A 25430-nucleotide genomic window follows, 5' to 3' on the forward strand; every position below is an offset into this window, starting at 1 on the left:
CTTGTAAAGGTCCAGCAATGAAAAGAAACGTAATAGGCCAATTAAAGTCAACCTCAAGGCCAAAATGGATGGAGAGATGACAAGAATAATTCTCATCAAGTTGCAGATCAGAATTTCAATGGAGTCAATCGTAAAATCATATTAACCCATCACCTTCACTTTATTGGGAGTATTCTTGGTTTTAATAATGTCAACCATAATAAAAATTGAAGGGTGTGAAAGCAGTCTTGTAATTAATCCTTCATTGCACAATTAAAAGGTAGAATCCCATTCATCAGAAATGCAAATTTGGCATCAGCTGAGATGCCATATCCAAGCCAACCATATTGTTTGAATGAGAGAAATAGAATCGACCTGAGCCACAGCATGCCAAGCATCACTCTACGCATTCTCCCTTAGCAAAACTTATCTAATCAAAGGAGATAAAAATAAAAAGGAAAATCAACCTTTTTCAATTATTAAACATCTTTCTAATATCTTTTAATTGGGTTTATTTGAAAATCGAAAGTCATTAATCATATTAAATGATAAATGTGAAGCGACGAACGAAAAAATTGAATTCTTCAATAAAGAAAAAAAGAATCAAAAATCCCTTTATCATATTCATCCCTTATATGCCTTTTGTTAAAAGCTAATTAGACAAGATAAGGAGCAAGTTTCGTGCTTTTTCTTTCTTGTTAAAGCATTGTCATTTGTCAACCCAAGTTTAGTCCCCATTCCAGTACAAAGCTCTGCCCATAAACATCTCTAGAAGCTGTTGGAATGTCCAAGTGACAAGAAAAGTTGACAATTTTCCCTTTTTCTCCAAGGGCTTTCGAAAGTGGGTGATTTTCAGTGCCAAGATTGAGTGGGTGGAAGTGGGAAATTTTAGGCTAGCTGTTCAAAACTATGCATCGGATTCGATTATTCCACCGGATTGTTCTTGGCACTAACATAATGGAAAAGAATATTGTCATTGTACAAATTAAGCCCTTTTCTTCCTTTGTAGAATTGCTTACATGACATAAACATCTGATTAGATGGATGATTAGGATAGGTTACGTCATGATTAAGGAACCCAGATTAAGTTAACTGAAATGAAATGGTGGGTTCGAACTTTAAACATGCTTTACTTTTCCAACATGATCAAAGGAGGTTCAAGTATTTCTCTTCATGTCTGTATTAATTGTGTATCTTGGCATAGATTTCCAAATCTCACACTTCCATTTTAATAAGAAGAAAAATAATTTCAAACTTTGTTGACAAATATTTCAATCACCAAAAGAAATTAAGGAATTCCCACCCACGTATGGATGGAGCGTTACAGAATGAAGATCAGCAAATGCTCCCAAACAATGTATCGTCGCATTGACAAAAACCTCTTATCTTGTAAATTTGTTGGCTTCTTCAGCCGATAATTGTGCCCTCCTCTCCTATGTGGTCATAGAGATCTTGTGTCGCATTTGATGTTGTGTTCTTTAGCCTTGAAACTTTGAAGCACGTTTTCTTTTAGAGTCTTTTTCGTGACTCTCCTTGGATCAGCAGAGATAAGCCAGGTACCATGGCTCAGGTATGGCTGGGAATGACCACATCGACTACCCATTCTTCCTTTTGTTTTAAGTATATACATTTTATTATTTCTTTGTCATGGTTCACAAAAATTTATCATAAGACAGAATTATTCTTCCATTTTAATGATAAGCTGTCACAGCCTTGCTAAGGGCCTTTACTTTTTTGGCCCATGTGAAGCCCAGAAAGGGGTCTGGAATGAAGGCAAACTTTTGCACTCTATCTAGTCAATCATCATTGGCCACACCAAAATGACTTAGCTGTCGGTTGGCTTTCTTACTATTAGCATAGCTTGAAGTAACTCTACAATTACCGTGATATTAAACGCATGGTGATTGACATTTGACAAGTAAATAAAGATGCAATCACATGATTTGCAGGGAAATTGTCATCTTGCAATGGTGAATACTTACTTGACAGAGAGGTAATAGAAAGCCAAAATTAGTGTAATCCCATAATATATCCTTTTTTTAAATGGAAAGTTTTAAGTTCCATATATCCATAACCAGAAACACGAGAGAGACAACAAAAACAAAAAACTACTGTTCAGTCATCCATGTTCTTCATGTACTCCTTCGAAAGTTTAGTCTCCGTTATTAGCTGTTGTTCCCTGAGAAGAGAATATCCCGATTCAAGTAAAGCGTCTACCGTTTGCTGTTCAACAAAACATAGAGTCCGGTTAATCATACAGGTTGCACATTGAAGACAGCAGAAAAACTCAATTGACGTATGCAAGCTTCAAGCCTAGGTCCTTTCAACTTACTACACCATCTCTCAGATTAAATACCAAGATGTGTTAATATAAAGCACCAACCAAAAGTCAATGATTAGCAAAAGACTGGAAAGGGAAATCTACTTAATTTTAATTAAATAGAACAGAATCACTAGCTTCTACAAATGTTTCCACCAACTGAATAGAAGACACAGTTTCTTTGGGAGTTTTCTTTTTCTTTTTTTTTTTTTTAATTGAGGAAGGGGGATTCGAACCCTGTTCTTTAAATAGGGGGATAATGCACCAATCAATGAGCCAAATGCTCAGGGGCCTTTGAGAGTTTCTTTTGCTTCTATACGTTGTCTTTAGTTGTTATTCAAAGAAACCTGGTACTGCATTTGTTGGTATCATAAATGTATAACCAATTTTACTTGAAACCTTTGTTAACAGCATATGAATTGTCTCTAAAAGGTTAGAATGGAAATTAATTAGATGATCTGTGATTTCATTATACAACCTTTGGAGGAGTATATAAGGGGAGTTCTTCATTCTTTCTTCGTCTAAGTAGCTTGTGTCCAAGTTTTTCAACTCCTCCAATATCCTCAATCCACTGTAATGGAAAAGGAGTAAGATGATGAATATACATAAAATCACTTGTTTGCTTTAAAGGAACGAGAAATTTATGTCCATATGGACTGATGGCATAAAACAGGATGGAAGTATTAGATACCTTCCAACATGGTAGCATTGTACCAACAATATTCAGCAATAATCAGCAAGGTAAAAGCAATAATATTGCACAATTCAGGTATGAGAATCATTTAAGAGAAGAAAGTCTACAGATTGTGAGTGCTTTACACACCAAACTGGAGAGTGATATACCTTAGCAATTGACCTGTCATATGTTCGAGACCTAAGAGCTCCATAAAAGTCCAAGGCTGTCCAATAACCAAAATGGAAAAAATTCAATAAATAAATAACATATTTTTTAAGCCCGGCAAGAACAGGGAATCCATGATTAAATCCTATGTCATCATTGTTCGGTCTATGCATGTGCTATTGGTGTGACAAAATTTAGTCATGGAGATCATGAAGGATCTAAAGATACCTTGATTGGGAAATTTATCCACAATATTTACAACGTCATCCTTAGATATGCCATCTTTCTCATACATTCGGTGAACAATGTTCACAATATCTTCATGGGTAGGCTGCCTGTATCACAAATGATACGTTAGAGAATGATGATAATTCTTTAAACCACCACAACACCATAATGTGATCGTATCAATAAAGCACCATGTATAATACCACTTGATATTCTATAATCTAGATTCAATTAAACAATGGAAAATTTGTGATAATAGAGCATTGACTCTAACTTCAAATGGATCCTTCAATAAACCGTAATAAGCCAAACTACTACTATGTTGCTCATGAACATTTAACATTTGTTAAAAAAACTTTAGGGATAAATGACAATGACTCTGCTGGTTGTTCGGAGAAATTTCATTTTAAGTAAAAGCAGAGTCTCTATAGAAGGAAAGTATACAATTTAATCTGTTGCCATTTATAACGACAAACGAGGGACGAATGCAAAAGCAGAAGAGCAAAGAATGAGAAAATGAAATTTATCACATAAACATGAAGTGTGGAAAAGTGTTAAGTAGGTTGAGAAATAAATAACTTTTCACAACTACAATGAATAGATGCTGTTCAAGTAATCAATGCAAGCAATATGGATAGAGTGCCTTGATTGGGGCAGACATATTTCATGTCTATATACGCCAGTAGACACTTGTCTCATATAAATTGGAGTTATCTAAACACTATGATCTAATTCAAGGCAAAGTACTCATTCTTTTTTTTTTTTTTTATTTCTTTTGAGGGGTGGTGCGTGGGGGAAAGGGATGGGAAGGGGCTCTGTATTCTGGATTATATCATTTACCAGTAGAACTTTTCCATCCTTCCATCACGAATCAAGGGAGCATAAAGGGTTGAAAAATCATTCCCAGTGGCAATGATAGGGATTCTATTTGTTATATCTGATTCTCGCCAATCTTGTCCAATGCTAACTCTGGTTGGATTATCTGACAAATTCATTAGGGTTCCAACAACAATCTGATTGTTGACTGTCATTTGAGTGTTACCTAGATAAGATGAGAAAATTATATAAATGTCATTATCATGAATCAGTATATAACTGAACTTTTAACCAATAAAAAAAGATGAAAAAAACTTATTTATCAAATGAATTAATATAACTTAATCAGGCATGTTTTGGTACAGTTCAAGGTTTTTGGCTCAAGGAAACCGTTAGCTCACCAAATCTACCAAGGCCAGCATCAATGTCATTGATCATCAGACAACTCATCTTGCCCTGCATTAGTTCAGAAAAAATTCAAATAGACGTGCATTCAGAAAAATGGCAGAAAGTCATTAATAATGATGTGGTACATCCATCAGCACAATAACATGAACATAATTGCAAGTGCCCAATGTTGTGATCATTGTTGTTCTGTTTTCTCTACTAATAAGTCTGCCATAGTTCTGGTTCCTACTGCAATGGAACAACTTTAGCCTTCTTCAATCTCTGTCAAGCACTAAAGAACTCCTTTAAATCATAGATGTATAGGAACTGCTGGCAACAAAGCCACATTGACTGCTTGTTTGTTGAAGCACTACAATCTACAATAATCAAAAGGCTGCATAGGTAGCTGTATAAGCCCATGCAATGGTGAAATAGTGAGGCTTTTTTTTTTTTTGGTCCAACTCTCCTCTGGGAAGTAATAGAATTCACTATCTCAATTGGACATTTTCATCTAATTTGGTAGATCATTCACAAAATTTTTCAAGCATGTGCAAATGACTTTTAGTTGAAGTAGCTAACAAGCCATCCTTCAAATCAATAGACTTTGACAGTAACAATGTACTACTTAAGTACATGTCTTCAAATATTGAGGGAAAGAAAATCCAGAGACTAAATACTTATTTTATTCATGACAAAGAGTAAGCTAGGCTAAGATAAAACCAACTTTTTCTTCTGTCCCCTCACGCTCTCTGCTCTTCTCAACTCTACTTCATACCAAAAGTGAAACTTGAATAAAGATCCCATGTTATCATGCAAGTGGATCACAATGTACTTCAAGAAAAAATGGAGGAACAATATGTTCTTTGACACATTAAATAAAACTATCCAAAGGCTAATGTCACATGCATTGAACCATCAGTATAGAAGTGCATTATTAAACTTCATAAACCCAGACATACATATATCAAGAATGAGAGTGGTAAAGCTTCTAACTTGGTTCTGGACCACTTGGGAAGCTGTTCTATAGCGTTCACGTATCAGTTTTCCTGGTTCTCCTGTTGAGGAAAGAATAATTGAATAAATCAAGTAAGTAACTAAATGGTCTGAATCTCCTGACATACTTGGAGAAAGACAGCGTCCGACATATCTATCTCAGCAAAGAATAACTTGTAGGCAAGAAAAATGAAAATCACTTATTGGGTATATTTTTTTTGCTTTTTCTGTAAAAAATCATGTTGGAAGAGATAATGGAATTTCTTTGGAACATTAACTCTCCCGGGAAAAAAAAAACATGTTTAAAATGAGTTTTTTTTTTTAGAAAAAGGTATCGAGAGCATGTTTGACAATAATTTTGACAAGGAAAAAGAAAAAAGAAGAAGGAAACACACTAGTAGAAAATTGTCTTACCAGCCCTTTCAGATTCTAGTTCCCCAGCAGACATAATTACAGGTTCAATCCCCATAGCCTGAAAAATGAGTTCAGTTTGGAATGATTTTCCTTGTCCTTTTCCTCCCCAGATACCTGTAAGACAAAATGCCAATGTTTGAGTTAGACAATACTGATTTTGTAAGAAACACAAGTCAGAAAGAGAATCTGCAACCCATAAGATATTTAATGTTTGTCAAAAAAAAAAAATAGTTAATGTTGTGAAATATTCTTTTCCTATATAAGCATTCTGGAAATTATGATCAAGATAACAATGAGAAGGATGGAGTCATGTAGAAGGAACACTTGAATAAATGAACCAACCCTGACCACAAATTTAAGGACAAGCAAGTATGTCTAAGCTTTTAGCTCTCTCCCCCCTTTCCAACCAAAAGAAAAAAAAATGCCACTTGATATTTTCAATATATACCAAGAATCAAAGGAATTTTCACATTGAGAAGAGAAGCAAGGTAGTTCTTCACGATGTGGCATACTGCAGTAATAGAAAAGGGAAAAAAGTTATTATGCAAGAAGACAAACGATACATATATTTCGTAAGTGGCAAAATTTACACAGGTCATTATCTAAAAAACTCACTGTTGAGTTGCAAAATCATAGAAGGTTGGCAAGTGGAAGATTATACATCAGAGATAATAAGATAATGGCATGGTAAACAATGACAGATAACAGTGGAGCATCATCAGTAGTAGAATGCTCCTATTAGAACATATAATGGCAAAAAATTAACCTCTAACTCTATGGATATTCTAAAAACAGAAAAATTAAAGGTCTGCACAATTTTCTCATTTCTGCCAGATTTCTTACTGCTCCTGTATCATTCATCGCAATTTTCTCATCCTTGTGCAATTTCATAGAACTTACCAACTTTATCCTGTCAATGAGAAAAGCAAACACAATGTAATGTTAGCTTCTGATCAATCATGATAGACAAAAAGGAGGGAGAAAAGGAAATGCAATAACAATTTGTTATCTATATAGATAACAGCAGCAATTAGATTGTGATTTCCACATTTTGGGTAAAAAAGTAGATGACTATGCAGATGCAGTAGTCTCAGAAACTTAGGCGAAAGTAAGTATGGACATGTCAATTCCAACTGATTTTAAAGCAAAATTAGAACTAGAAAATGAAAATTCAAACCAGATGGTAAAGTTGAATTAAAGATTATTATAGGCCAATTGCTGCAGAGGTGAATATTTGACCAAAAATAGCAACTGTAGAATGAAAATTTGTATGTAAGCAAACAAAAATAGATCTATCACATAACAAGCAGCATGTGAACATGAGACAAACTAGTATGAAATCACGTAGCAATCTTCATAATTTACCTATTCTACAAGTCCAGAATGTAACACATTGGCAACTCTAACTTCTAGCAACATTGAAAGAATTCCACAAAATTCATCTACAATCCTTAAAGGCCACTTCAATTTACTGTGCTAATTCCATTTGGTTTAGAACAGAAACAAGACCTCCTAAAGCTAATCACATTCTAGTCAACTTATCATCCTGAATCATAAAAAAAAAAAAGAAAACAACCTTTAACTCAACTTTCCAAAGATATCCAATGAATTGTAAACATATATATTTACCATGAATGCAGGAGCGATGCAATAATCCCCTTGTAGATACTCAAATGACCTCGTCACCTTCTGCCTGTAATCAAACACAATATCCGCTATAAAGAAAAGAAAAAAAAAAGGTAATTAATTTCATGTCTTTGAACAATTTCTCAGAAGTCAAATAGAAGAACAAGAAAAGCAAGAGGAAGTAAAATTACAGTCTCTGCCAAGAAAATCCCCAGCAAAAAGATCATCAATGACGCCAGCTCTAGCACCAACGGCTATGTTCATGTTATCAGCTTCTTTGCCAAGCCTGTAAAGATAATCTCTCCCTTCTGAATCTTTGGCTTCCCAGGAAGACTGCTCTGACAATCTCTTGGGTCCCTTGGGATTATCAATATTACTGTTATCATCATTATTTTTGACTTGATTGGGAGTAGATTTTGAAGAGCAAGAAATGGGAAAGGAGGAAGAAACTGACAAGAGTTGCTTCGGAAAGACTGAAGGGAGTATGGAAGGGAAAGAAGAAGGAACTCTGACGAGTGCCATCTGGGTTCTGGGTTCTGTTAGCAGTTTCCTGCGTTACGTGGTCTTTTTATTTTTATTTTTCTAATGGATAGGTTGGCAAGTTTGGAATATTTGGCGCCACAAACAGACAACTTACAATTATGTGATTCTGCTTTCCAGCAGCCTTTGGGTAACCCAAAAGGCTGAAGTTAGTAACTGAACTCATATGAGACCGTTGTGAACGTCTAGGACAACCTCGACGTCCTTGGCCCAAGATGTAATACAGCGTGTGATAAAGCATGGACCAATTAAGAATCAGAACTATCACTCAAGCGTTGTTTTCAAGTTAAGGGAGTAGCTTGAAGTGGTGCAAGGATTCAATCTTTTTCGTGCCCGTAACACAATCTGAATGGAGTCAATGAATGGGCTGCTGTCAGGTTGACATAATTCATGAGGAATTTGGATTAATTAGGGCTTGGAAAAACATGGCTGATTTATTTGGTTATTTCGGACATTAGGTAGAATTAAAATCTAGTTAACGATCCAAGCCATCGGCAAGAAAATTCTCTCTGATGTAGATCAACGTCCCAAGCCCGGTAATGCTAGGTTCTAAAACGAGGCTAAACCTAGTGGCCTTGACCTGAATTTTGACCCTTGTTGTGGTTTCCTCTACATAGAATTTTCCAGGTTCCTCAGTGTCATCAAAGTATTGGATGTTCTTACATTTATTTCTGATGATGTAGAGTAATTAGGTTAATTTCTAATGTCCTCGTTAGTATATATCAAGACGTGTGGATTCAGATCTTATCCCATGGTAATGCCTTAAAATGATACATACAGGTGAAAGCCTGAAACAGGATATATTTCATAAGTTAACCTGAATTTCACTTATTGAAAGTAATGTAGTAAATTGAGTGCTCAATTTTAAACAGTTCTTTTTCAAATTACTTTCAGATAGCAGCAAATAAAGCCAAATGACATTTAGAAAGTAACAAATGTTGCACAAATTATTCATTACACTGTATGCTTATTGGTCTAGAACAGTAACCTAAACCAAACTTCTCAGGACAAATTGTGTTCGTTTCTATTTTGGATGCTAAGAGCCACTTCCAAAGATTGAACGCATTCTTATATTATCCTTCTCATGCTTTATTTGGTCTCTTAGTTGTTCTGACAGCCACCATGATCCTGAGTCCATTCTGCTCCACACGCATAACAAAATTCGAACTTACATCTGCAGCCACAAGCGTAGACAATGCCCAATAAGCTTGAAGATCAAAGAAGAAGCCTAACCAGATAAAGTTATTATAATAGCTATTGCTTTGCACCAATCTCTAACATTGAGCTAACGGTTGATGTAATGAGGTTCCAATCAATTTGGGAATTTTTAGTTCAATCCTGCCTTCCCATCCAGCGTTGTTAATTTCAAACGAAATTAGTTTCAAACAGAAATATCACAAATTTCTTTAAGTGATTTCTAAGCAACCACGCATAATTCAAAGTTTCTAATAAGGAATATATTATAAAACATTGACTGACCTGCAAGTCATATGTGGACAACCTTCGGTTCTTTCTACTATGATATGGCAACTGGGACACCTACGCCATTTATTCTCTTTGACAAGCTTCCTCACCATGAGGTCTTCTCTTCCTCTCTCATCCTCAGCCAGTTTCTGATACTCCTCACAATCGATCCCGGGATGCCATGGAACGTGACATTGGGCACAGAACAATCTATGGCAGAAGGGGCACTCACAGTCTGCGATGACTTCTTCTTGGTTATCATTCAGCAACAAGGCCGAACAATCCTTGAAAGGACAGTAAAGTCGTCCACCCGTTGCACAAAGTAGTTCTTCACATAGTAAATCCTCCCAAAGATTGACCACCTCCCTAGGAAGCAGAGGCCCGCATGCTGGCAGTTCCAAAATGACTCCGCAATTCTCCCCTGGACACATAATTATAGTTATATTTTCCTTGAGCCTTGTCTTTACATGCATGCTGATGCAATCAGAACAAAACGAGTGAGAGCAACCCGAGACCGGGAACATTTGACGCCTTTCTTTTCTTTCAACACATATCTCACAGTAACTTAGGGGGGAATCACCAGCATTTGTTGCAGACTCCCTTGGCTTGGGCTTGCGCATCGATGAGGTTGCCTGGAAATTCATCGGCCTTGAGGTTGAGGATGACCCGGTTTTTTTGACTGAGAAAAATATTGCATCTTGAAACTGCAACTGTTCAGCAAACTTGGCATCTAATTGCTGTAAATCTCCTCCTCCGTTTCCATAAAGGACTTCTGACAAGTAAATCGCTTCTGCAAAATCAAAATCAGATGAACTTGTTCCCATGTTACAAGCAATTACTTACTGTCCCAATCTTCTTTCTCCTGCTATTTAACTAGTCGCTACTAGAACCAGGCTTTATAAAATGGCTTAACCTCGAAGCTAAGTTTTAACTTGCTAGGAAGATGCCCTTCCTGATTTTAACTTTCGCGCAACTTGCTAGGAAAACTTCCATTATGATCCAAGCAAATTATTAAGAGCTGAGCGATGGACTTGACTTTGATTTTTCAACTTGGCCAAAAGAAAAAACAAACGCAAATGGATAAGGAGTTGGACTCGTGCTTTTTGAAGTCAACTCTTTTAGGCGCGTGAAGTACATTAGCGTTGAAACGAAAAGAACAAATCCTAATATCCTATTCTCCATGTAGAAAGCCATGCATATGTTCACACTTTGCTCATCTGTGCACCATAAAAAACTTTTGCCACTTGCCTGCGAAGTTGTCCTTCTAGGGACAGCTGGGTCAACATTTGATTGGACTACTCTCAGTCATCGCCCAAATCTAAAAACGAAGAAAGAGAGGAAGGTACTTACTACTTACCAATCACGCAGAAAACTTTTGACCTGTGCCGAAGACCTTGTGTGTTTGTGTTAACAACTAGATGCACTGGTCACGCTAAATTTGATCAAAGATCAGGATCAATTCTTTAACCCAGAAGACATAATTAATTATCTTGTGCTTTTATTTGTACACTTCATGTAACACAAAACAGGTGAGGTAGTGGTGATTCAGGAACTGGTGTTGGTGGAAGTTTTGCTGGCGTGCAGAGCACCCATGGAACTGAGTTCAAGACTTAAAATTTTTAAATTTCCTTTTTCTTTTTTCATAATTGAAAAAAGGTTTCGTCAATATGAAAATCCTAATCTTGAATCCAAATAATTTTCTCATTTAATTATTAAAAAAAGAGGTTCATATTAACGGTTGTGCTGTAAAAGAAATATAAGGATACTATGAACTATGAAAGTAAGTTTAAATTGCTTGCAAAAAACAAACTATGGTGTCTGGATTCAAATTTTCTTAATAGATGAACAAAATTTTAGTGATATACATGCTTTGCATAATGATGCAAGTAAATGTATGAGTTCTATCCTTAAGATTTTCATGCTATTGAAAACATAAATAAATATAAATATTATTAATTTAACCATTTTCCTTGTTTTTTTTAAATTTATATGATTTTTCAGTTTTCTATGATTATTATATAAACGTTACAAAAACAATATTTTTTAAAAATAATATTTTGATAAATGTGTGAGAATAAGAAAAAAATATGTGATATTTAATGTAAAATGGGTAAAAGAAATCCTAATCAGCTTAAAATAAATTATGATAATTAAAAATGTAAGTGGAAGAGAAGAATAAGTACATATAGGGTGAGCAAATGGGTGAATTGAGTGATTTGGTCCATCATACTTAATAATCAAACGAACTAAATATTTTTAAAAAAGTGATCAAATTCGATCAAACATAAAAGAAAATTAAACTGACTAAGTATAAAATTGGTTCAGTTAATTTAATTTTAAACTAATGGATCAAACTTTTATTACTTTTTTTTATAAATTACAATATTAAAACTTATAAATTTTATCTATAATTATAAAATATACAAAAATCTAAATATTAAAAAAAACATACATTTATTCCTTCACTCACAATTAACAAAGACTTGCTTTACTTTCCATCCACACGCAAGTTCAAGCCCTTATATCAAGAAAAGTTTAAACACTTTTATATTTTATTAATAAATGAATAATTATTTATGATAATAAACTTTAATATATTTATATTAAATTTTACTATATAATGAATAATTATTAATAAAAATATCTTTAAATATTTATAATATATTAAATATTAATATATAATATAATATATTTAATATTATTAAATCGTAAACAAAACTAATATTATTTGGTTCTTTATTTATTGTATATTATTTATTAATTATTAACTAAATTTATTATTTTGTACAATATTAATTACTTACTCATATGTGATGGGTAGATTTTACTAAGAACATCAAACCTACTACACTCTTTACCTATTTTTCTTAAAATATTTATTATTTACATTCATTATTATGTTGTTCAAGTTAATATTTATAGTTTTAAAAACTTTAGCTATAAAGTATAATAATTAATGATAATCTTAATTTTATGATTGTTGTGGTACAAGTTTATATAAAAACAAAGAAATAATACGTAAATTAACAAAATATGTTTAATACAATAAGATATGACTTAATTATACTAACATTTTAATCATGGTAGATTTATTAATTTGTGAAAATCAATAAAAATAAGTAATATAGAGTATTTATCTTGTTTGTTAAATGAATAAAATATTTATATTTATTTTACTTAACTTATTTAACTATTTTTTAAAATCTTATTAATTTTCGATTCTCATGAGATATTCATGACTTTACCATAAGTTTTACTTTATGCGCGTCCTATAAGATAATGAAATTTGAAATTTGAAACAAAATAAGGGAAAGCATAAATTGCTGAAAAGGTGATTAAGCCTGCACGGGTTGAACTTATATTAGGATGGGTCTAATGCACATATGCATGAGGTATGTCTGTTGCAAATGGACTTTGGACTACTACGACTACTACTATAATTGATATGAAAATTTCAATCAAGCTAATTGACATATGGGAAAAAAGATGCAGGTGATTTTACTCTCCGCACCGTTTTTCCATTGGTAAGTATATGGAATTGGGTAATGGCACTGCTGGTGCAATATTGCTCAGGCTTGCGTCTAAACCCCTGGCTGAATAAAAGTGCCATCTATTAGAGCGTAAGCATCGCTTTCCTTGTTTGCAAGGGAAGACCGATTCCTACAAGAGGAGAAACCAAATCGAAACGAGACTCACTTTGGCTTTTATTCTCCTCTCTTGATCGCGCCTAAATATGAGTAGTTCCATAACAAAAAGAATGCCATTTAGGATCCTTTTCCATTAAACCATTGTTCTAAAAGTAGTTTCATATGTGCTTTCACTTGCTTTAGCGAAATTGCTTGTCCATTTCCAGAGCTTTTTCTTTGATATGACACTTCTAAAATTGTCACAAAATTATGATTTTTATACCTTCAGTTCTACCACAAAATCATTAAAACAAACAAGGCTTTCAGAGTCAATTCTGTTTTGAAAATGAACTGCTAATTGAGAACAAACTTCAATGGACAAACATCTTTTCACAACAATTAGTACAGTTATTCTTCTTGACCTTTGCAACCTAGAACACCAGGCCAAATTAAACTTCTGAACAGATTCTCGTTTCCATTTCGATGCAAACAGCTTTCAAAGACTAAAATCAACTTAAGGATACAATGTTTACTGTGCTGCTGTTGTACTCTTAATTCCTCTGGCAGCCACCGTGATTTGGATTCCACTCTTCTTCACAACCATAACAAAATTGGAATTGACACCTGCAACCACAACCATAAAATCAACTCCCTCATCAATCCGCAATACTCCTTTTAAAATTATTTTCTTGCACAAGAATTGGATCAACCCAAATAGAAAATTCTGTTGATAAGACAATGTCTCATTTCCATAATTCTAAGAGTCCAGTTTAAACACATCTATACGAATTAAATTTATCCCATTTAGTGTATTGAAGAATAACATCTACCTATCCCAACCCCGGGTAACTTCAAACGGAGCCCCTTAGCTAAACCTGAGGAACATTCACATTTTCCTGGGAAGCATCTAATTTCATCTAATTTGGATTTGCTCAACTAAGATAAGAGCAATGATACTGCAGAGCGCTGCCCTTATGAGCTAGCATTATAATTCAAAATCATTGATGAAGTAATTGTGTTAGAAACTCGTAGAATTTTAACTGACCTGCAAGTCATATGTGGGCAACCTTGTGTTCTTTCCACATAGTATTTGCAGCGGGGGCATCTAGCCCATTTCTTCTCCTTTGCAAGATCCCTCACCATGAAATCTGCCGTCCCTCTCTCATCCTCATTAAGCCTCTGATAGTCCTCGCATTCAATCCCCGGATGCCAGGGAACATTACACCGGGCACAGAACAATCTGTGGCAGAAGGGGCACTCAGATTCTCTAATATCTTCTCCTTCATTGTCATTCAGCAATGGGGCTGAGCAATCCCTGAAAGGACAGTAAAGTCTCTGCGATGTGTTAATAAACTCTTGGCAGAGAGCATCTTCCCAGCGATGGACTACCACCTCGGGAAGCACAGGCCTACAAGTATCAATTTCCAAGACAGCCTTGCAATTCACTCCAGGGCAAGTAATTATCGTAATGCTTTCTTCAACCCTTGTCAAAACATGCTTGCTGATGCAATCAGAACAGTAAGAGTGAACGCAGCTTCCGGTAGTGAACATCTGATCACTGTCTTTCCTTTCAACACAAATCTCACAGAAGCTTAACGAGGATTCACCAGCTTCCGTTGTTTCCATCTCCAATATGCCTGGATGAGGCATGGCTTGGATTAATATTGGCGAGGAAGCATGGATGATACATGGGTTGGAGACGTTGGCTGTCATTTGTGAAGAGATTGCAGATGACATGAGAGCCTCTTGAAACTGCAACTCTTCAGCATACTTGTCACCAGAAGGAGGAAAGATTTCTTCTTCATCTTGATCAAAGAGTGCTGAGTAGTAAAAATCATCCACAAAATCAAGATCAGAGGTTGGTATGATTTGTGCCATGGCTTATTTGGTCTTCTGTCTCTACAAGGTAGGGTTTAGTAACCTTTTAACAAGATGGAGGAAGTAGCATGACCTTTCAAGTAACTCATCGCCTAAGGTGCCATTCCAGATTGAACTCTTCACTAAGAAGGTAATCTCAAAACTTTTTGACTCTTTCTCTCCCCCTTCCCTCTCTCTCACTCAATAAAGCTTGACATGTTGACTTCTATTCACTTGACTGTTGTGCCTACGGCTTTTCTTTTGTGGATTTTTATGTAGAACAACCTCTTTTATTGGCCATAAGTGGCAAATAAAGCATGATCGTGTTATTTATTCCATAGGTGTAAAAGTGTTATAAGAAATATTGCATTTGAGACGGTACATCTGTTAATACTCTCATTAAATAAATTAATATCGGAAAGTATTTACTTTTTTTAAAGATTCCTTTGAAAATAATCTCTTGGTTCTCTTATCAAGAAAACTAAAATGGAAAAAATGCACTTTCCTTAAAATTCTTTTCAAAATAAATTTTTGAAGATTTTTAATTGTGGAAGCAATCAATTATTAATTTGAAAAATATTTTTGGAATTATATCTATTTTAATTCCTAATTATTCTCTCATCATTATTTTCTCTTTTTTTTTTACCAAACATGAAATAGATTTCGTCACAAAATAATATATATGATATATAAATCAATCAAAGAAAAAAGGCAGATAGCAAAATTGAGGACTTAGAAGTTAGAGCCAACTTTCGATGCATCTGCTGCACAAAATACATTTTAGAGAGGAGTTGGAAGACTATCCTTATTAAAAATGTGTAGTAAGTAGATGTAATAAATTCAATCCAATTTTTTAGGCACATCCCTTATTCGATTCAGTTACTATCCCTTTTCCGCTTTGCCAACTAAACTCACTTTTTCCAAGATACTTAATACTCGTTGTTACTTTGTATAGTAATTTTTATTTCTACATTTATAATAATCATTAAAAAAGAAAAAAAATAAATAACAATGTAAATCTATTTGGACTTTTGTCTTTCCATAGACTGCCAATGATTCGTATACTCAATTCATGTTATATTTTAATATTATTTTTTTGTCTATTTTCTTCTTTTTGATTATGATTATTCTCATTTAAAATTTAACAAAATACATAATTCATCTATATTAATTTTGATTATCACTAATCAGAATGTTATCCACTAACATTATGTAATATACTTTAAGTTGTGTGTTTATGATTAATCACATATTTTCAAAAGTAAAATCCAACCAAATTAAAAAGTAAGGAACAAAAGAAAATTGAACACCTCAAATGTTGTACGACACGCATGTAACAGTAGTATTACTAGCCGCGTGCTGGAAAGGTGAACACCCCACGCGTAGAAGAAAATACATCTGATTCCCTGTCCGAGGCCTTGGCGGCACCTAGGCTAGGCAGAAGTACCTATTGTCCATGTCAAAACTGGAATTAAAGCCTTGGTTGATCAACTATTATTGATCGTGACTAAATTCCCAAGAGAAAACAAGAAAGTGGGCAAAACTACCGGCTTGGTGATTGTGCTTCCCTGCAAGTCAGGGTTCAATTTCATGTTTCGCTTTCCAATTACATTTATATCCAGGGGGCGGAGCGTCCCTTTGTAACGGGGGCCATGGTTTTCAAAAATTTTAAAATGTTTTATATATCATGTATTTTTAATATTTTTTAAATAATTTTTATTAAATAATTAATATAATTAAAAAATAAAAAAATAATTTTACAAATTTTATTCAATTTCATTCAAATTTTTAAATTTTATTTGAATTTTTAAATTTCTCCACCCATCTTTTTCTTTTTTTTATTCTTATATTATGAAATTATAAAAAGGTAAAATTTTATTTTATTTATTTATTTATATTATTATTATTATTTATGTTTTTCAATTATATTCTATTTGCTCATATATTTTAAGTTTTTATAGATTTTTTAAAAAATTTATATGAATTATCAACCATATATTGTTTTTGTTATATAGGTTATATCTCCTATTTGTCATAATTTTTTTTCCTGTTATGTAAATTTTATTTTTAATAATTTTAATTTTTAAAAAATAAAAAATTATTGTATATATAATTCTCAAATATAAATTATAGTGTTACATTATTGGTTATTGTTTAAAATTTTATTAATATATTATTTTTTATTAATTCTAATTATATAAGAAAAAATTATCTTGAGTATATGTTTTTAATGTGCTTTATATTTTATATTTAGTTGAAAAGAAATTATCTTGAATATAAAAAAATTATTAATTCTATATATTGTATTTAACTATTTATATTTTATGCATTATAATTTAATATTTGATGTTATAAACTTAAATATAATAAAATAAAATATTGATATTAACTATATTAATTTTTTAATTGATTATATTGAGAAAGATAAAATTTCGAAACAAAATAAATGATAAGTTTATTACAAATAATTTAATTGTTCATATTAAAAAAGATATTACCATCCTCAAATAAAAATTTTCTATAACACTATTATAAGGTTTTTTTTTTTTTTTATATGTTACATAAAATTATTATTCATTATAAATTTTTTAATTATTAATAATTAAATTCAATATATTAATTTTTATTCTTTTTAACTTTTGACTCATTCAATTAAAAATTGATTAACTCAGTACATCTTTATATCCTCACTTTATTAAGCACCCAATAATGGTGACGTAGATTGCTAGACAGCAAAGAACTTCAGTTTTGATTTTCTATACTTTTGGCAGGCGGGCAAGTCAACAAACAAATGATATCCATTCAATTACCATCATGAAGAAACTTAGGAAAGAAGATTTGGTTCTTAGAAACAAGGGATACCATCTATCCCTGAAACTTGTAATCAGCAATCACATAAAATCTATAAACCATCTATCCCCGAAAATATACAAGGCGTCATCAGGGATATAGGATGCTACATTAATTTGTTGCTCTAAATTCTTAAAGCTGGTTGTTTATTCCCACATTCCAACTTTCATTAGATTTTGGCGGGAGCTTCTCGCTCTTCGATCCTCGTCAATATCGTGGTTGCTGTTGTGCTGATATGGAGTGTACTCCTCCATCGGGCAGGCCACGGCAGGTTCAGGTTCCTCTCTGTGCAAAGGATTTGCATCTGATGCCTGCAACTTTTCAAGCTCTTTCACCCCTGCTTCAAGAATTTTGATTTGGTCCTTGTAAAAGTTCTCTTGGCAGCCCATCTGAGAAACACCATTCAACTTTTAACTCTTTCAGACACCAATAAAGTAACTTAAAATGCAATAGTACTTATTTCCATTAGTCCCAACCTAATTCTTAAAATAAATTTTATCTGGAATTTGTCAAAGTATTACCTCTTCCTTGTTTTGTTCATGCAGAGATTGGACTCTCTGTTTAAATATATGGATGTCCCTTGTTTTCTGTTGCAGGTTCCTACTCAGGTTTTGAACTGATTGTTCAAAAGTTTTTGCACGTTTTCTTTCTTCTGCAAGCCTGTCCTTCAACCAGATAAGCTGTTGGCTGTCCTCGCTCATTTTCTTGATTTCATTCAGAACCGCCATTTGATACGATTTCAGCTCATATTTGATCTTTGATTTACCTGATCAATAAGAATAACATGTCACTTGGAAAGAAGACGAACTGGAAGCAAGAGTAAATCTTATGCATGTTAGTTGTTCTATATGCAGAGGATTCAGTTGAACGATCCAGGACAGCTAATTAAAACCTTCAACAGTATATAAAAAGACAGACAGAAGGGAGAGAGCACCTTGGCAATGCTCGTTGAAGATATCCAGGTCTTCCTTAACTGCCATGAAACCATAAAGTTGGCGCCCCCCTCCAGGCAGGATCACGTCTGAACAGGAATTCCAGGCAGATCTGTCCAATCCTTGCTCGACAAAATTCGTATGCAGACGCTCAGCCTCTAAATAACCTACTGCTGAGCTCTCAAAAATCAGGACACTCAAACCACGGTGACCTTGAGGACCATAGGAGTGTTCAGCCTTCAAAGCAGGATACGAGCTGAAGTGCTCAAGAAGCTCTAGCCTTCCCATGCCAACACACTGAAATCCAATACAGTACAAAGAATTTCAGATTGCTTATCAGATGAAAGAATTTACCTTTTCAATCTAATCAGAAGTAAACCTAGCATTAATAAAGACAACCGAGATTCAAATTATTCAACTGTTCATAACAAAAAGAAAGCCTGATAATCTTACCTTTCCATCCTTATAAATGTTTGTCATTGTGTTCACAATGACAACCATGGGAGGCCAAACTATGTCATGATCTCTGGCATCCTCTTTTAAACCTTTCCAGTTACCAAGTACTATTTGGCCAGCAGGAGCAATTGAAGTTCCCTTCCTGCGTAGCTCCTCCTCTAGAAGCTCTGCAAGCTCCCGGTGTCGCTTCACCCTTCTTGTTCCTATGTTTTTGGCATGTGCTATCAGGTCCTGGATGCTTCTGTACCATTTGATGGCACCAGGGCCACCTTGGCATGCTGGACAGTGCCACACGGTTTCGTCAATCTCCTCAATATTCAACGCGTCTATTCGCTCAAAAAATTCCTTAAACGTTTTACCCTTCTTGCGACTCTCATGGCTCTTTTGACTTGTATCGGAATCAAAGTCATCTTCATCATCCGAGGCATCATAATCATCTTCAGGAACAATATTCTGAACTTCATTTACCTTAACAACTCTTTTGTTGTTATCTTCTGAAACCTTTAAAGGATTAGGATGCAGAGGATCCCATCGATTGGCAGTACCACTTCCAGCTCTGCTTTTGGGTTTCTTCTTAGAGACCAGCAACCAGTCATCATCTATTGCTTTGCCTTTTCCCTTGGGATCTTGGTTGTTACCAATACCAGCAATAAGAACGTTCTCAAACCTCGAACTCGTTTTTGCATGAAATTCATTGCTGGATCATTGATTTAAATAAATGTCAACCAAATTTTCTTCACTAAACACAGTTTATCAGATAAAGTTGAATTATTTTAAATAAGTTTCTTTACTTTCTACCATAAATCAAGTGGTAATTCTAAGAAACACTGACCTGGAAGTGATTTGTGGAATATCTCCCTTCCTTCTTCCCTTGAACTTGGGCTGGTAACGCCCCGTTGGTCTACTCCATCTAGGACTCCACGCCATGGAATGCTTTCTTCCTTTCTCATCCCAGTTGATCCTCCGTTGCTCATTGCAACTAAGACCTGAACTCTCGGCTTGCCCTCTTCCTATCTCATCCCAGTCGATCCAATGTTTCTCATGGCAATTAAGCCCTGAACCCTGAGGGATATTACATTCCGTGAAGGACAATCTATGGCAGACAGGACACGCAGATTTGTTGAAGGCTTCAGCAGCTGCATCTTCCTGATCTTTTACAATCTTGAAGTTAAAAGCTGGACATGTTACAGACTAAGCGTTATTTTGTATCTTTCTCCTTACATAATCTTTATGCAATCTATAGAAAATCATTTGAAGTTTGAAAACCTTGTTAAAGCAAATATCAAAGATGCTTAGGGATGACTAACCTCTCTCTAACTCTTCCATCTCTAACTCTTCCAGAGATTGCTCGGAACTAGGCGATGAAATTGCTTGCGGTGTCGATATTGCTGATGGTAATGGTAAGGGGGATGACAATGACGATAGTTCATTTGTGGTAATTTCAGAAGCGATCATGGACTCCTTGAGGATCTCCTGGAGCTGCAACTCTTCAGCAAATGTGGCATATGAGAGCTCCAAAATCTCGTTTTCGTTCGCGTTCCCGACTCCATAGATTAGATCAAATGCAAACTCTTTTCCCATGTTACTATTGTGTTGTTAATTCAGCCTACGCCCTTCTTCACAAACATGACCATCTGTCTAGCTGCTACTTATAAATTGGTTCGCAACAGCTTTCTCTGAACTTAGCTAAGAAGAAGTTTCTTTCGTTGGGCACAAACTACTTCGCTGGAGGGTAATGTTGGAAGTATGTTGCTGATAGGTTCAGTCTATACCCCTTTTTGACAAACATGACAGTTATATGACATGCAATTTCATGTCCCAAGCTTGGTTTCAAACTTAGCTGATAAGAAGTTCTTTTTCATTGTTATATTACTTGACTTGCTGCTTTATATTAAATTTCAATGTCTGTGTCTATTCTTCTTTTGAGAAAATATTACAATTTTCATTTCTGTAATATACACAAGTTTGTAATGTAAGAGATGTCTAATTATAAGTTTGTAATGTAAGAGATGTCTAATTATAACACAGTTGATGTCCCAATAACTTGATCTCAAAGTTGGCTCAAACGAATTTTCTTTCATTGTGCGATTACTAGTTGCTACTTCGTTAGAGGTTTATTCCTTCTGACATACATGACCATCTGTCCGGCTTCGACATAAAGCTGTTGCCCCATTGATTTTGTCTCAAAAACTTGGCTCGCAAGCAGTTTGCTTTCTTCTCGCCACTAAACTACTTCGAAGTTTACCGCTCTAGGCCTGGATTAGATTGGTAAGAGCCCATATTCCAATGCTCTGGTCAAGAAATGTGTACCCCTTTAGCCTAATGTCTGTTCCAAGAAGATTAAGGCCCAACATCTTTCTCTTTTCTTCCGGAATACTGAAATTGGATGAATTTGTACTTTCATGGGTGTGAACTGCGAATTGCTCTGAGGCATGTTGGAGTATAAACACAAAACATAATTTAGATCTTTCAATTATGGTAAGCATTGAAGTCCTTGGTCCAATAAACCGAACTTGATAAATACTCATGAATCAAACCAATTTAATGGATTTTAAATACTAAATATTTGAGTTTACTTCCTTTTTCTTTTATTGGAACTTATATAGTTTTCCTTTTTGTTCAAATAAGCATCAATCCTCAATATTAAGATGATTGGTGAAAGTCTGAACTTGGTCATTACTTACTCCTATTACCTCAATTTTATTGAATTTGTCTTTGTATTTTCATTAAAAGTCAACTTAAAAACAATTGATAAACGATGTTAAAATTTTTCAATTAAATTTGATTATTTAATTTTTTATTGATGATGTGATATGTCAATTTAAATTATTTTTTTTATCACATGGCACATTTTAGTAAAAAGATCTTTATTTTTAATAAAAATATTAAAGTTGTTTTTTTTAGAAATTCAAAAAATATTAATTATTATTTAATTGAAATAAATTATGATACTTTTTAGATTAATACGGGCCATGTACCAAAAAAATTAATCCACCTCAACATGCTTAGTCATCATTAAAATGTCACATCATCCAAGTTAAAAGCAAAATTTAAATACTATTATCAATTATCCTTAAATCAATTTAATTAAAATATAGAGATTAAATTCATTCCAATTAAGATAATTAAAATACTAAATAAATCTCTAAATTATCTCAAACTTTTCAAATCAACCCCCATCCTTTTGTTCTACTCAATAAGTTCTTATTTTATAATTTTTACTTAGATAAGCCATTTCAAGATGAACAAAAAAATGTCATTTCTCTTATATGTGATCTTTTAACTATTGTTAAGCTCATGACCAATTAACACTTTTGCACTCATTGAAGGTAACATGATTTTTAATATGATGAAATTTGTCGATTAAAATTATAACATCTTGGGTTAAAATTTTTTTTCATTCAACCAATTTTATCATGTCAAAAAACATTACATTAACATTCACATGTGTAGAAGATGCAACGGGTTTAAGTACTGTGAAAGTCACATGCTATCTTAAATATATTTTTGATAATATAAAAATTTATTTAGATATAAATTTCTTACGTGCAATAAAAGAATAAAAGATTAATTTTAAAAAATTGAAAATGTTAGAGGTTTATATAGTATTTTATCCTACTAAGAGAAAGACTGTAACATTCAAATTGAAACAATAGAATCATTGAATAGAAACTTAGATCAAGATGTTTTGTGAACTTAATTTTTAAAAAATTTATGATTTTTTTTAAGATACTTCACTTAGTTTGATAAAATTCCCTATTTACAACAAAAAAAATTCCCTTCACTTAACCAGGAAAAAATACTATAACATCATTAGTTAAATAAGGTTCTTTTACTTACCCATAACAAAATAAATAAATAAATAAATAGTATTATTATGTTTTTCCTAATAATTTTTTTTCCTCATTATAGCTTGAGCTCCACACACATGCAAAGGCCAAAAAAAAACTTGGAAGTAGTACAGAATTGGAATATAATAGTATCGTCGATAGGAGTGATTGACGTACTAAACTGACGCTAAAAAAAATAAGACCAATACTCTTCCTCGACATGAATCTCGTCTCAATAAAGTGTTTGGTTCCGTATTTTTAATAGTATTTCAATTTGACCATTTGCCTAGGCAGACTAGCTCTAGGATCAGAAATTATGAAATATCCGAAAGAACAGAAAATGGGAAAAATGAGCATTGACCAATTCTAGGACGATTAATTTTAGCTAAACAAAGTCAAAAGAGGCCCACTGGATCCGGGTTTGGTTACGGACTCATGGCATCAGTCGGAGCCAGGAACCCGACGCCCAACAAGGCGACAACAACCGCCACCAATTCAGCTTAAGGTTAAGCAGTCATCCTAGCCTCATCAATTGCCGCCATTATACTTCTAAAAGAATTGCATGACCCCTGCCTCCTTTCCTTTTGTCTTCTCAATCGGAGAATCAGTTCAAAATTCCAATTGTAAGAATACAAAAATTAACAAGTGTTGGCCCGGTTGAAATTGATTTTGTCCACCCTCCTACGGAGGGATTTGTTCTTGGTCTATGATTTCAATTTTAAATCTCGGATTCCACCTAATTGGAGGTTATCATTTACTATCACAATAAAAAATAATTAAAGTCTATTTTTTAAAAAACTTATTTTCTGTAATTATAATATTATATTGATGTTATCTTTGAATAGTATGATGAATTTTTATGAAATATAATTATGTTTTTTCAATAAAATGAGAAGAATTACTACTAATAATTAGTATAAGGAACAACTAAACACATGAAAAGGAAAAGTAGGAAAAATTAGTAATAGAAAAACAATGAACAAAAGCTTAATTAATAATTCCATTATAAATTAAAAAAATAAATAAAGTAACTTAATCATAAAAGAAAATATAAGGGGCATTTGGTATTATGAAAGTCTTCTATTTTCCTTGTAATTTAAATGGGTGTAATAACTTTACAATATTTGATTTGTAAATAAGGGAAGGAAAAGTGTTTGTAATTGTAATATCATTACAATGAAGTAAGGGAATATCATTCCCTTCGCTCGAGGTGAGAAACTACTTTCCTTCGACAAAACGAACGTTAAAATATTTTTTTTCCCAACTTATCCTCCGACACTTCCATTCTATTTTCTCTTCATCTGCCTTTTCCCGATCGCTTACACATTTCAATGAAATCCTCTTGAACATGATGGTTGTTGTTGTCCTTACAACACACAGAAAGCAAGACTTAACTCTTGCACATGTTTGCTGGAGTTTCTTAAAAGCACCCCTCATTTTAGTTTGAAGCTTATCGGCACTAGCACATAAATGCATCTTGTTTTTAGTCTGAAGAAGATGAAAGCATCTTGTTGATCCGCAGAACATGGAAGGGATGAACACTCACTCTTGAGTGGAAAGCATCCTTCCCAGCATATTTGGGCATGTACTTGTTGCAATCAATTGGAGCATCCTGGATTCTATTTGTTAAAAAAAAAATTGGTATTGAAAGTATTTACTATTTACTTTAAAAAATAAAAAGAGAAATCATTAGTTAAAAAGTTTAAAGATAAAAAAATTTAAAAATTTTTGAATAGTGGTTTTTATTATTCGTGTGTTAATTTTAGGTATTATTATTTTTAATATTTATAAGTTTATGGTAAAATTAAATATTTAATAATTATATATATATTTAAATATTTAAATATTATGTTATTTTTATTTTGTTATTATTTATTATTTTAAATAATAAAATTGAAAAATTAAAAATTTATATAAAAATAAAAATTTATTTAATTTTATATTTTCATATATAAAGATAATTTTGTAAACTTATATTACATTTTTAATAAAATATTTTCAAATCAAACATTATCATGTAATCTTCTTATCAATCACATTACTTATAATTATAATTTTTTTATATTGTACAAAACTGTAAAATTATTTTTTTAATAATTACATTTTCAATAATAATATTTTCAACAGAAACACCAAACACCACCTAAAATAAAACATCATGCTGTGTAAATAAATCATAAATGCACGTGGAACTGCGATGGTGAGTTACCTGTTTATTTTGGTAGTTTGCGGATGTAACGTAGTAATTTTCAAACCTCAAAATGTAGTACA

At 33.3% G+C, this 25430-nt stretch overlaps 4 protein-coding genes across 4 annotated transcripts; all 4 read right to left on the reverse strand.

Annotated features, from left to right (window-relative positions):
• Positions 1–1931: 1931 nt before the first annotated feature.
• LOC110424006 (P-loop containing nucleoside triphosphate hydrolases superfamily protein) lies at positions 1932–8169 on the reverse strand. The gene is made up of 12 exons (XM_021438465.2): positions 7796–8169; positions 7608–7693; positions 6879–6888; positions 6427–6489; positions 5979–6092; positions 5565–5626; positions 4586–4640; positions 4209–4410; positions 3369–3475; positions 3143–3198; positions 2778–2870; positions 1932–2202 (listed from the first exon to the last, which is right to left on the reverse strand). The coding sequence occupies exons 1-12, from the start codon at positions 8124–8126 to the stop codon at positions 2095–2097; spliced, it is 1287 nt and encodes a 428-aa protein (XP_021294140.1). The 5' UTR covers positions 8127–8169; the 3' UTR covers positions 1932–2094.
• Positions 8170–9039: 870 nt separating this feature from the next.
• On the reverse strand, positions 9040–10579 carry LOC110424207 (E3 ubiquitin-protein ligase RSL1-like). The gene is made up of 2 exons (XM_021438736.2): positions 9624–10579; positions 9040–9318 (listed from the first exon to the last, which is right to left on the reverse strand). The coding sequence occupies exons 1-2, from the start codon at positions 10430–10432 to the stop codon at positions 9246–9248; spliced, it is 882 nt and encodes a 293-aa protein (XP_021294411.1). The 5' UTR covers positions 10433–10579; the 3' UTR covers positions 9040–9245.
• A 2889-nt stretch (positions 10580–13468) lies between these two features.
• LOC110424459 (E3 ubiquitin-protein ligase RSL1-like) lies at positions 13469–15350 on the reverse strand. Its single transcript, XM_021439024.2, has 2 exons — positions 14280–15350; positions 13469–13858 (listed from the first exon to the last, which is right to left on the reverse strand). Exons 1-2 carry the CDS (start codon positions 15110–15112, stop codon positions 13786–13788), a joined length of 906 nt encoding a protein of 301 aa, XP_021294699.1. The 5' UTR covers positions 15113–15350; the 3' UTR covers positions 13469–13785.
• Positions 15351–17871: 2521 nt separating this feature from the next.
• LOC110424161 (uncharacterized) lies at positions 17872–21047 on the reverse strand. Its single transcript, XM_021438677.2, has 6 exons — positions 20637–21047; positions 20162–20504; positions 19327–20026; positions 18876–19170; positions 18463–18707; positions 17872–18330 (listed from the first exon to the last, which is right to left on the reverse strand). The coding sequence occupies exons 1-6, from the start codon at positions 20908–20910 to the stop codon at positions 18088–18090; spliced, it is 2100 nt and encodes a 699-aa protein (XP_021294352.1). The 5' UTR covers positions 20911–21047; the 3' UTR covers positions 17872–18087.
• Between the last annotated feature and the right edge of the window lie 4383 nt (positions 21048–25430).

This window comes from Theobroma umbraticum, unplaced genomic scaffold (assembly GCF_002168275.2).
Source record: "Theobroma umbraticum cultivar Fairchild unplaced genomic scaffold, ASM216827v3 scaffold_204.0, whole genome shotgun sequence".
NCBI lineage: Eukaryota > Viridiplantae > Streptophyta > Magnoliopsida > Malvales > Malvaceae > Theobroma > Theobroma umbraticum.

Excerpts from the sequence above, each read along its gene's own strand:
- LOC110424006 (XM_021438465.2), bottom strand. The coding sequence starts at position 8,126 with ATGGCACTCGTCAGAGTTCCTTCTTCTTTCCCTTCCATACTCCCTTCA. Across the intron at positions 7,694-7,795 it reads GGATTTTCTTGGCAGAGACT|CGGATATTGTGTTTGATTAC; the intron begins GTAATTTTACTT and ends TTTTCTTTATAG. Across the intron at positions 2,203-2,777 it reads CCTTATATACTCCTCCAAAG|CAAACGGTAGACGCTTTACT; the intron begins GTTGTATAATGA and ends TTTGTTGAACAG.
- LOC110424207 (XM_021438736.2), bottom strand. The coding sequence starts at position 10,432 with ATGGGAACAAGTTCATCTGATTTTGATTTTGCAGAAGCGATTTACTTG. Across the intron at positions 9,319-9,623 it reads TGTCCACATATGACTTGCAG|ATGTAAGTTCGAATTTTGTT; the intron begins GTCAGTCAATGT and ends TTGTGGCTGCAG.
- LOC110424459 (XM_021439024.2), bottom strand. The coding sequence starts at position 15,112 with ATGGCACAAATCATACCAACCTCTGATCTTGATTTTGTGGATGATTTT. Across the intron at positions 13,859-14,279 it reads TGCCCACATATGACTTGCAG|GTGTCAATTCCAATTTTGTT; the intron begins GTCAGTTAAAAT and ends TTGTGGTTGCAG.
- LOC110424161 (XM_021438677.2), bottom strand. The coding sequence starts at position 20,910 with ATGGGAAAAGAGTTTGCATTTGATCTAATCTATGGAGTCGGGAACGCG. Across the intron at positions 20,027-20,161 it reads ATTCCACAAATCACTTCCAG|CAATGAATTTCATGCAAAAA; the intron begins GTCAGTGTTTCT and ends TCAATGATCCAG. Across the intron at positions 19,171-19,326 it reads ACATTTATAAGGATGGAAAG|TGTGTTGGCATGGGAAGGCT; the intron begins GTAAGATTATCA and ends ATTGGATTTCAG.